The sequence below is a fragment of the Colletotrichum karsti genome, assembly GCF_011947395.1.
Source record: "Colletotrichum karsti strain CkLH20 chromosome Unknown Scaffold12, whole genome shotgun sequence".
Lineage (NCBI taxonomy): Eukaryota > Fungi > Ascomycota > Sordariomycetes > Glomerellales > Glomerellaceae > Colletotrichum > Colletotrichum karsti.
The window spans coordinates 575,895-588,040 of NW_024065912.1; the positions used below are offsets into that span (position 1 = coordinate 575,895).

Sequence of the window (12,146 nt, forward strand, 5' to 3'; positions counted from 1 at the left end):
GTGAGTGTGGTATCTGATACCGGGGAGGCAAAAAAGAAAAAGGAGAAAAGGGAAAAAGGAGGGTACAGGAATGGTGGTGGTGGTTGGGATAGAGTTCTCAGGGGTTTCGCGAATAGGAGGTCTCGACACATCGAAAGCCATGATTGGCTCCTTTCATGTTGGGGACAGACGCTTGGAAAGGTTATGTTGGACCGCCGCACGTCCCACTGAACCCGGCACGTGGAGTTGGGATTACGGGTTGAACCTTGTTTCTGGGGGCGCGGGAGAGAGGGAGAGGGAAGAGTTGGTTTGCTTGGGTTTGGGTTGTCATGCTGTGTGTTTTGATGTTTTGGAGCCCGAGGGTTGGGAGGGTGAGGCGCGGCTGGGCGTTCTTTTTTGGTAGGGGGGGCAGGTGGTGATCGGGTTGGATTGGTGCTGTTGGTGAGATTGTGGGTGATTATGAGTGAGCGAGACGCCATCTGGAAAAAAGATCCAGGTGTGATGAGTGTGATGGTTGTTCGACGCGTGAAAAGGGGGTAGGGAGGCATGGGGTTCCGTAGGCGAGTAAAAGTCTAGCGGCTGAATGTCTATTACTACGGGTATGTATGTCTTCACGATGCTTCTTGACCTCGGGACGCGCGTGTGTTGATGAGTGAGATGTCGTCATCCGCGGAAGCATTGGAAGCGGAACGCCTGGTCTTTTCTGGAAACGAAGGGGATCCTTCCCTCACGAGACCTGATGGCGTCCCCGGAAAGTTTCTTTTTCCTTTTTTTTTCTTTTCTACGCTCCGTTCTAGGTTGATATGCACGTTGGACTTCGGCTGATGGGACGCGTCCTTGCGGGTGGCGGTTTGTTTCGTCGAGGCCTGGAAGATTCTGGGGGCGAGTTGGGATCGTCGATGGGGAGGTTTTGCCTTTTCTTGTCTTTTGGGGGGGTTTTGTGGACGGCATTGTTGGTTGGTCTGGTTCCGGGTGTTTGTGCCCGTCCGCTTAAGCCGTGGAAGACAGAGCTGGGGGGGATGAGGTAAGGTCTGTGGTGAGCTGAATGCTGGGATAGGGGGAAAGACATCGCGAGGTTGGCTTCAGGGGAGTTTGGCTCCGCCACATTGAGTCAAATCGATATGCTTGGAAGGCCTGGGGTCGGAATGGATCTCGATAGAGAACCAAAGGTAAAAAGGGAATCCAGATTGACCATGAACTCTCGGGTGGATGTCTCCCTCAAAGTCTCGCTGTTTTCGTCTGATGTCCTGGGCCATAGACTTCAAAGCATCGCGGGAGCCGCTTACTCAGATGCTCTAGGCAGATGGCACGGCGATATCGACTGGGATGTGGGAGATGTGTGTTGATCTGGGGGTGGTCTTGTAGAGTTCTGCTTGGGATCCGGGGTCGGTTCTTGGCGGGAGGCGAGATCGTGAGGTGTCGGGCCGAACGTCCTTGTCGGAAGCACACTTGATGAATCAATCATCTGGATCGGCGAGATGGGTGTGGGCTGGGGTCTTCAGCTGGATACGTCGCGGTTCCATCGAGATCAGGGCGCTTACTGCTGTCATGTTTATCTATTGGGAGATGAAGGCCAGTATGGTGGGACACACGTGATCCTTCTCACGAACTGATGGCAACGGCTGCGCGTTATTTTGATTGGCTAGGGTTGAATACTTTGAAATGTAATGGTCTTTCAGCTTGGTGAATCATCTCACCTCAGTATGTATGGCGAAGGAAGCGGCTATGAGTTTGGACGACGTCAACTGCCAACAACAGCAACACTAAGACCGTAGACGAATAGCTTCTTTCGCGATGATGTGGATATCCGTAAAATACGAGTGTATTCAAAGAAGCAGATGGCCTTGAGGCCGTTTATATAGTCTAGATCGTGGTTTTCTATCAATCATGTTCCCGTAAAATCAAACTCCGCCGTATCCAAGTGCCTCGATCGAGAGGTTTTGTCTTCGTGTTCCTCAGCCTGCTGAGGGCATTATAGTGAAGTCCGCCGCGTAGCCATTCTCTTCTAATTTCTGTCAAGTAGTGTCGTTTGATCATTCTGAGTTGACGTTTTCATGTCGTGGAGGCTTCCTAGCCCATCATGCCTCCATACCAGGGTTGATGGGAAGACGAAGGAGGCGTGTCTCTCGGAGCAGCTCGCCCTCTTCCTTGTTGAAATACCGGCCAGTCCAGAAGCTGATAAGACACATGATAATTAGCGTTTGGACGAGTGGAAGATGTCGGAATGAGTCTCACCTCCATAGCAGGCTACCCAGCGCAATATCCCGAATACCGTTGAGGTACTTGAGCACCACGCGGTCGTGCTTCGAGCCCCAGCTGGGCATCTGGGCCAAGGCTTCATACCAGCGCCGGTATCTCGCCTCAATCATGCGGCCCGTCTCATCCATGGCCTCCTGCAGAGTGTATCCCTGAGAGCGAAGGATGCCGATGACGGATAGCTCTTCTCCCTCAATCTGTTGGGGGTTGTTAGCGTAGTTGGTAAGTTGTGACTAATGGATGTTACTTACAACATCCTTCTTGTATGAAAGAACGTCGTTGTCTCTGTCTTTTGTATCAGCATTACCACTCTTTACGCTCTTTCGACTGGCCAACTCACAGGAGCACCAAGTCGACCGCTACTTCTTGGCATGCCTTGATCGAAGGGTGGTTTATGATGTGTTCGGGGACCTCGATTCCGAGCGCGTACCTGCAGATTTTCCTGTCAGCATTCGTCCTTGAGACGGAAACGTGGGTGTTCAATCAGGACAACTTACTCAACGAGAACGGTGCAGGGCATGACACCGATGGTGCCGCGCCGGAAGACCAGGAACTCCTCGATGGTGAGGTCGCTGACGTGCAGTTTTCGCGAGTTGACCTGGCCCAAAACGCCGAGCATGTAGTGTTTGATGTCTGGATTGGCCAGTCAGTTGTCAGCTTCTTGGCAAAGAGAGATGCATCGAGGCTGAAGCTCACAGGTCTTGTAACGGTGCTGGAGGCCTTGAGTCGTGATTGGTTAGCATTTTCTCAAGCGAGGTCACACAAGTTCCCATTGGTGATTGTCAACGACATACCAGGTGATGCGCGCTGTGAAGTTCATGTTAGTCTTGGGGAAGCTTTAGAGGAACGCCTTTCGAGGAAGTGAGCATACCTTTTGAATGTTTCGCCAGTTGAGTTGGAATGCGTAAGCGATGGGGTCGTCGTCGCGGGAGACCAGCGGGTGACAGTCGTCTAGTAGCGAGGTCATGTTGATGATGTTGCAGGCTGCGGCGTGGAGGTCCTCTTTCAGATGACCCTCGTCGAACTCTGTATGAGGAACAATGGGTGAGCTTGGCTCAAAGACATTGAGAGACGAAGCCCTCTATGTGTTTACACTAGAGGAATGGCAGATCAGGGCCAACTTACGGTCATCCCAAGCGAAGGCCTGGTAGTAGCATCATTGTCAGTCAATCCGCTCAAATACATAATTCGCAATACGTGCATGTGAATCTTCACATTAGGGTACCAGGACTCACCCAATTCTGCCAGTCTACCATGGTCCGGAGGGCTTCCGCGTCGCAATACGGAGCCCACCAGGAAACCAAATATGTGAAGTCCGCGATGGAGTTTTTGGCCCTCTGCTTCTCATTCATACCTAATGTTCTTTACGGACACCCGTCAGCGCATCTTCTCATGAGACAGATGAGAGCTTTGAACTTACTCGGCATTCCACGCGTCTGCCTCCCGCTTGACTTGGGAGTAGTGCATGTTTTGCACGGGCTCGACGGAGAGAATTGAAGTGAACATGTCTGGAACCAATGCCTCCGTCTCTATTGACTTACGTGATTCCTTCCGGGAAGTCGTGTGAGGTTCAAAGCCGTCGAGGCTGCTATGGTTGGAAGCCGTTGGCGAGGGCGGCAGAACTGCAAGAGCAGATCCGTCAAACTTGCTCTGCTGCTTCTGTAGCTGCAAAGAAGGCATGATGGCGGTTTTTCAAAGACTTGGCAGCTGGTCTAATGTTTCAAAAGTGATTGATACAACGATGGAGTAAAGGGCTTTGTGCTGTTGACTGGATGACTTGAATTCTGAGGATGAGACTGCACATTCCCACCAGATGGCCGCCATTCAACTCAGTATTAATACACCTCAACAGCAGGCATCTGTGCCTCTATTCATCTTACTGTGGATATTTTCGGTGTGATACTCACGATATGGAGAACCGCGCCTCAGTTAGTCAGGCAGAAGCAGGCAGATGACCAAAATCGACCCCCTGGCCCCATGCCTCGGCGAGGCCTGGTGAGGCTCTATCGAGCATCGCCCTCTCGAAAAATGAGTCCTCAAAAAGTAGGGAAATGCACCTAAAGCTGACGGACTCAACGGCCAATAACGATATGAGCCGGGCGCAATCTTGGGGGTCGAGTTGGTTTATCCTGGCATAGTTGCGGGACCGTTTGCCTAACAGAGAGTTAGAGGCATCGTCATGATGCTGTGCCGCTTCCTCTTTGCTCAGCCCTATGACTGCAAAAGGTCTTTTCTCCTCGCTGATCGCGAACCACCTTGTCGGGATCCTGAAGTGTGATAGGTTCATCAACGATGGCTCTGAGTTCATGTTGTCAGACGCGATGTGGGTCTTATCGGGGTGAGATTACCGATGAAGAAGAGGGCAGGCAGGCGGCAAGATAGTCGGCAATGGAACCTTGAATGATTACGAAGGGAAGAAAAGGACACTGCATGATCGAGTTTTCTGTTTGGGGTGTTTGGGGTGATTGGGGGTATTGGGGGTATTGGAATGATAGGGTGGTGCCTAGATACTGGGGCGGTTGGGAAGTTGTGTCACTTTTTGAAGTTTGCAAATTGCGACCTGCAACCGGCTTCTGGAATGCCAATTTCCGTGAGCGTTCTTTAACTCATTCGTACTCCCATCATTTAGTATTGCAGCCTTGATCATCTATATATATATCATTGAATGATCTGAGAACGTTTTCTAGCGTCTTCTTGCGTTTAACCTCCATCTACATCATACATCAGTCACCGCTGCGTACGCTCCCACTGCCGAAGAAACTCGTAATGCCAGCACTCAGATCGAAAAGCTTTTCGATGTAGTACCTACGGCTAGTTTCTGTATTGTATTTCTTGTCAGCACGCGTTGTAAGAAGCACTGAAGGACATCAATTTCGTAAGGTTCTCGATCAGCACCAGTATCGCAACACGAACAAGACCCTGAGCCAGATCAACGAATACCAGTGCCATTGCCCGGGACACTTGCGTATGCTGTCATTGAACCTGTTGAGTAATTTGCAGCATCTTCCCTTAAAACTGCTTGGGAAATTAAAGTTGTCACGTAAGGACCGGGATCATGACCGACGGTTGCGTTAACTGATGCGTCTTGCATGCTTGAATCTTTCCGCTTCTCTGACTAGTTTGCCATTATTGCTCTGTTGACTAGCAGACTGTTAACGAGTTTGTACAACGTCTTGAATGATTCAAGGCTAATACCACGGTTTCTATTTTTCACGTGGTTGCCAAGCTCGTAAGAGTTTGAAGAAGCTACAGTCCCTCGTTGACATGCATGCCACTCACCTAAAACATTTTTACATCTTCATTCTGAATGTTTGCGACGACGACTCGACGAGTACCTACTTTAGTTGACCTTTTGCGGCAGTCACTCCGCTCTAGATGTAATACTGAGTCATAGTTGTCAATCGCGCCCTACAGTCTTCTGCCGTTTAGTTTAGTCGGCTATAGAAGAATTCCCACCTACGAGCCAATGAGTGACCATTATTACTACCTAGTAGCTGGTCACGAGGAGAGCCAAGGGAGCCCAATTCAATAATGACAACATTTAGTTGGTGCACAACGTGCATCTATTGACACTGAAAAACACCAGCGCGTTATTAACATAACGATGCAGCTCAATCAGCTTCTCTGAGTGATCACCCACAAGCCACTTGGCTCAGATGCGGGGTGGGAATTTGAGTAGATTAAGCTTGAAATAACCACTCTTGACTCAATCAGTTACTTGAGTCATATCAGTGCGCTAGACTTTGCTCTTATCGTATCTTCTATCTATTTAATTGCGGTTGATAAACCGCTCCCTCGAGACAACACTTGCAACCCCGCAACTTCCCCTCAAACACCTTCGACATGAATCACGGCCTGTCAGCCCGCGGCCAGGAGGCGGCGAAGCCGAACGACGGTTTGCTACTCTGGGCTATTGTTCGCGACCTATGGAATCCGAGCACAAACCCAAACGGCTACGTGAGCCTAGGCATCGCCGAAAACTCGCTCATGCACGACAGGCTGTCTGAACACATACACAAGAATCTCGCCGTGCCGTCTCACTCCTTCACGTACGGAGACGGCACGACTGGCTCTAAGCGGCTGAAGTCTTCTCTTGCTCGGTTCTTGACCGATCGACTTCACCCCGTCGCGACTATTCAAGCGGATCAGATTTCGGTCACCAACGGCTGCAGCTCTGCGATAGAGCACCTGGTGTGGTCGCTGGGCAACCCTGGCGATGGTTTCTTGCTCGGACAGCCGTACTACGGCGGATTCGTTCCCGATGTAGTGTACCGAACTGGCTGTGAGCTTGTGCAGGTTCCGTTTCACGACGTTGATCCACTCGGGCTTGATGCTGTGCAGAAGTATGAGGATGCACTGCTGGCTGCTCAGGCGAAGGGAACTAGAGTCGCTGGTCTCATCTTGTGTCACCCGCATAACCCTCTCGGGCGGTGTTATCCTCGGGAAGTTATCGTGGGTCTTATGCGCCTGTGCCAGAAGCACGACGTCCATCTCATCAGCGACGAGATATACGCCCTATCGATCTGGGACAACAAGATTGATAACGACCCTCCTCCCGTACCTTTTGAATCTTGCCTTTCCATCGAAACGGCGGGCATCATGGACGCTCATCGACTCCATATTCTCTGGGGCATGTCTAAGGATTTTGGCGCAAACGGCATTAGACTGGGAGCCATCATTTCTCAGAACAATCCTTCGTTCCATAACTCTTTGACGCCAGTCGGAATCTACAGCTCTCCTTCTTCGATTTCAGACCATGCCACTGCGAACATTCTTGACGACAAGGAGTGGGTCGATGGCTATATCGCGGAGAACCAACGAAAGCTACAAGAGCATTACGAACTAGTCGCGACCTGGGCAAAAGACAACGGAATAACTTACGCACAGGGCGCGAATGCGGCCTTCTTCTTATGGGTAGACTTGGGCAAGGCCTACTTGGAACGTCACCAGGACAGACGCGTTGAGGATCTTACAGGGGAGGTCATGCGCGCCTTGTTAGACAACAAGGTGTTCATCGCTTCTGGAAATCAGTTTGGGTCTGAACAGCCAGGGTGGTTCCGAATCGTGTTTTCAAACAACAAGGACTTGTTGGTTGAGGGATTGAAGCGCATTGTTGAAGCGATTAGCAAGTAGACTCAGACAGACAACTCCAGTGCAGTTCAAGCGACTTGCTATCCACTTAACTCAGCTTGTCCACGTGCGAACTAGTATGCAACCCAACCAATGTCTGTAGCCCTCATTGAGAACTTAGTGGTACATCAGTTCTGCTTGATTTGAGTTTTCGTCGTAGACTCAGACGGCGGGCAGTTAAGCTGGGTAATAAGTACTTTTGTCGATGGCAGATGATACTCAACTGGTATGAGGGAAGGTAGTGGCACACATGCCTTTTGTGACAATTAACTTACGGTATTCTCGGCCGACGATTATTGATTTAAATCAGCTCTAATGCATCGAAAACAGCATCAGCTGTGTCTGCCACAGCGAAGCTGATCATGCACCTGCTTCTCGGCGGATTCTGCATGTGGACGAAATTTACGGGATAACACCAAGAAATTCAGCTAAACACGGCTTTTATTCGTATATATGTGATATCCAATTGTACGTAATAGTAAGTGGACTGACAAATGAATAGAATCCGTGAATGAACAATACAATATCTTTCTATGCTCCTCGTCCAGGTAGTGGGGCCTGTGTAGTCGTTCATTTGTTACTGACTCGAGACATCACTTTCAACTCCGGATGCGGCACCAATTCCACGTGCGGATCGCGCGGGCACCGCGAGGAGAATTTAAATGCGAGCAGAAACCGAAAACTTCGACGCAACGGGTCACCTGAACAGCAAAATGTGGCTTCCCGAAGTGTGTTGTGAAAAGATCGTGAGCAACGGTTCGCGGGAATCAAGTGATCGTCCGATGTCGGCTGTAAGTTGTCGTTTTCCGAGATCAAATGGTTCCGAAGATAGCGTCTCCGGCATTTTCCAGCATTTTCTCATTATGTCCTGCTTGTTATTGATACTCAATGTTTTGGAATCAAGGCTGGGTATTTACCATTCAGTTGCAAGGCCCCAGGGTTCACCACCTACCCAGACCTTGGACTTCTGGATAATTTTGCCCTTTACGGCATGGCTTTAGTTCTAGATCAGCGCAGGGATACTGCAGCGGCCCCTTTACCATGGCACCTTAATGCATCCGAACCTGCTGTGGGGAGATCCTTGCATACCCGCGCGGTAGCCAAACTCCTTACAACGCTTGACCTCTAACAACCTCCTTCGTTTTCTTTTTTTCAAGAGCACCTCCTGGCAGTGCTTCACTTCATAGGGCTGTGGCGTGATCAGAAAAAGGTGTGCAGCTGGGTAATTAGAAAAACAAATGGGGCCGGGGCCACACTCACGGCCCGAGTCTGGATATACAATCCTATTCAGGAAGACGTTTGACTCGACAAAGACTCTCGTCGAAGATAGATTGATTAACGTCGTTGACTCCGTTCAAAGCACTGAAGATTTGTAATGTTAATGGGCATGGCCGGGGGCAAAGCCTTTTGCCCTTCCTGAGAAGCAGGAATCCAAAGCCTGTTGACTATCAAGTAAGACGAAAGTTCGTCTATTGAGAGCTACGAGAATTGCTTTGCTCGCCTTACACATGTGGACAGAGTCGCCAAGGGTGTCCATGTTCATCTGATGTTGTCACTATTCGCTCTCCCCGCGCCAAGAATGCTACCTTGGGGAAGCTCGTTGGTTAAGATCAGGCCCATACGGGACTAACCCGACCGTCCCACCGGGTTTTCCAGGGGTTATTACCCAAGGCCCTCTATGAATGCATGTACTTTCATACTATGTAAGCTGTGAAGTAAGCCACTACTACGTAGACTGTGGACACCTGACATGAGTCGATCTCGGTGGAGTCTTGAAGCTGGCAAGTTGTAGCGAGATGTTCTGTGATCACAATAACATACCCCTGATGGAATAGCTAGACTATATAAGGACTGACGTCTTTCCGCATGAAATTACGTTTGGTCTACCACTCAGTCAAGCCGAACGTCGCTCTTTACACTTACAACCAACTGAAGTTCCAGCCCAACATGGTTCTGCCCACGCTCTTTCTCTCGGCTGCCCTGGCCACTTCCGTGGCCGCCTACGATACCCTCCTCAACTTCAACGGTGCCCCCGAGGTCGAGACCCGTACCATCGATGAGATCCATAAAGCTGCGCTTGCAGAGGGCGGCGTTGTCACCCTGTGGCATGGTGGTGATGAGAAGAACCAGCAGGATGCCCTGAAGGCTGCCTTTGAGAAGCGCTTCCCCGGCATGACTTTGAATCTTACTGTTGATGTGTCCAAGTACATCGACGGTAACATTGATCGTCAGCTGTCCCAAGGAAACGTCTACGTCGACAGTGTCATTCTCCAAACGCTTCAGGATTATCCCAGATGGGACGAGCAGGTACTACATTCCAACTTCAGTATTAGGACAGCTATGACTTGTTTGATTTCCATACTAACGTTAATCCTCATCAGGGTGCTCTCCTCCGATACAAGCCGCTCAACTTCGACAAGATTCACCCCGGCTTCCGTGACGTATTTGCTGCTTGGTACGCCGTTGTCGTCTTCGGCTGGACAAACATTTGGAACGCCGACAAGGTCTCCGAAGGTCCCGTCGACTACCTCGATTTCCTCAAGCCCGAGTACAAGGATAAGCTGGTTTTCACCTACCCCAACGATGATGACGCTGTTCTCTATGCTTTTGACCTCGCGTAAGTATCAGCTCACAACAAGACTGAGCGTTTGTCGCTGACGTTTCACGCAGTATGCAGCAGTACGGCTACGGCTGGTTTGAGAACCTTCTCACCCAGAACCCTCGCTGGGTTCGTGGTACCGCTACCCCTACCACCGTCATGGGTCAAGCCAACAACTCCTACGCTGTCACCTTCACCGGCAGCGTCGGCATGATCCCTTCTGCCCCCTTCAACATCTCCATTCCCAAGAACGGCTTCTTCGTCACGTGGGGTCAACGTGGCGCTATCCTCAAGGATGCACCGCACAAAGAGGGTGCCAAGCTCCTGCACAACTTCCTGCTCAGCGACGAGTACCAGAACCCTAACGTCACCGGCTCGTGGAGTGTCCGCCGTGACATTCCCCCTCCTGCTGGCTTCCCCGACCTGATGGAGATCAACTCCACCAACCCGATCGACTTCGAGCGTTTCATGGTCAACCGCGAGCGTGTTGAGAGGCTCAAGATTTTCTTCGAGGACAAGATTGGTACTGCTCAAGGTCTTAGCCCCTTGATCGATGATTTGTAGATTTGAGGCACTTGCACTTCAATGTAGCAATGCATCAATTGAGATCGATTTATTCGTCTCAAGCCTTTCACAAGCATCCCGGCGTTATGCCAAGAGACCCGCATCTGTGATCAAGGCCGTTGCCAAAGACCAACAACACTAATCACGGGTCCGAGGTGGTCAAACATGGCTCTCTTGGCATCTATCCTGTCAATCTCTTTCAACTATTTCCATTGTTACTGAGTCCAAAAGCTTGATTCAACATCTTCATCACAAGTCTGGCGTTGAGAAACAGGAACACCATGCTAAATTTTGACCATGCTCCTTCGCGATGACTTACAGAAACGGCGTCAACGAAGTTGTTTTGTTGGCGAAGCGGAAGAAGTTTCTCTTGAATGAAGTATTGGAACTCTTCAGATAGAAATAAGCTGGTTTTCTAACATCAATATCATCACTAACGCTACATGTAGCAAATTCGTTAGGACATCTAACAAAACTATCGAATATGCATCAGCCTCAGCGGTCCGGCTATCGAAGCTTTTCATAAGCCTCACCTTGAGGTTTCGAACTGTTGGCTTGGCGTAGGATGTGACCTACGGCTTGAAAGTATTGGGTACGTTTGAGCATTTGATCTACACCATCCCACTCACTACTCGCTGCCCCGTCGACAGATCTTGTCAACCACATCATGGCAATAATGCTCCTTGACCTCCCTGCAATATCGTCAAAGACTCCAAGGGAGCTCCATTTTCTGGAATGTAAATCGTCGATCAAGTGAGCTTCGCTACATGTATTTGATGAATTAACTAGTCAGGTCGGGGAAGTGACCGACATCTTGGCAAGACACCTAAGAAATTGCTCCCGGACAACAAGATCCGGTATGCTGACATATCGATGATTGGATCACATCAATGCCATCAATGGCCACATCATTCAAGGTTGTTGGAACGAAAGCGGGATAGGTGTCAGAAGTTCGCCTCGGACAAACGAATGACGCTATTGCATGTGCATTAAGGCGTGTGAATGAATAGAGCTGGAAACATAGACCTCGTCGTCTCATCGGAAACGAAAGGTGATAGAAAAGGGGTGTGATCGGCAGTGGTCAAGAGTCTAGATGAGTAGCAAGCCGCGAAACCGGCCCGATCACTCTCTTCCTCTCTCGGACCGGGAGAAGGAACATATGCGGCTCTTCAAGTGACAATGATTCCGGAAGCATGATAGAGGCCTAGGAGAAATGCTCCGGACATTTATTGAATGCATTGTTCAAGTGCCGGCTGTGGGAAAACATCAGCGTTGGTGGCTGGCGAAGGCATACGCTATCTTCAGGGGGCTTTTTCTCAAAATACGCTGAGAACATGCTCACAGTCATGGGTTATAAACAGTCATGACGAGGCCGTGTTGGCGAAACTGATCTGGTCTTTGGTTGACTTCTTGGCTCAACAGTCAACGACCGAAACCATACGCCGATCTCTAGCAAGATCTGGCGATATGTCTCAGAAGAAAACTCGAGAAAACCCCAAAAGTTTGCACAAATGAATCGCATGAATGAGCGAATGGAATACGCCTTTGTGTGCCTTCATTACACTTTAAATGATCATCACACGTGCTCATGAGACAAGAATGTTGCCTATCAATAGCT

General features: G+C 49.9%; 3 protein-coding genes across 3 annotated transcripts; 2 read left to right on the plus strand and 1 right to left on the minus strand.

Moving 5' to 3' along the window:
• Positions 1-2,057: 2,057 nt before the first annotated feature.
• CkaCkLH20_04558 (pentalenene synthase) lies at positions 2,058-3,915 on the minus strand (the record flags this gene model as incomplete). The annotated part of the gene is made up of 11 exons (XM_038887277.1): positions 2,058-2,154; positions 2,215-2,432; positions 2,487-2,520; positions 2,576-2,665; positions 2,733-2,868; positions 2,932-2,955; positions 3,030-3,042; positions 3,107-3,261; positions 3,361-3,379; positions 3,471-3,597; positions 3,656-3,915. 11 exons carry the CDS (start codon positions 3,913-3,915, stop codon positions 2,058-2,060), a joined length of 1,173 nt encoding a protein of 390 aa, XP_038747443.1.
• Positions 3,916-6,078: 2,163 nt separating this feature from the next.
• CkaCkLH20_04559 (uncharacterized protein) lies at positions 6,079-7,368 on the plus strand (the record flags this gene model as incomplete). The annotated part of the gene is made up of 1 exon (XM_038887278.1): positions 6,079-7,368. The coding sequence occupies one exon, from the start codon at positions 6,079-6,081 to the stop codon at positions 7,366-7,368; it is 1,290 nt and encodes a 429-aa protein (XP_038747444.1).
• Positions 7,369-9,231: 1,863 nt separating this feature from the next.
• Positions 9,232-10,528, plus strand: CkaCkLH20_04560 (uncharacterized protein; the record flags this gene model as incomplete). Its single annotated transcript, XM_038887279.1, has 3 exons — positions 9,232-9,672; positions 9,747-9,982; positions 10,036-10,528. 3 exons carry the CDS (start codon positions 9,232-9,234, stop codon positions 10,526-10,528), a joined length of 1,170 nt encoding a protein of 389 aa, XP_038747445.1.
• Positions 10,529-12,146: the final 1,618 nt, after the last annotated feature.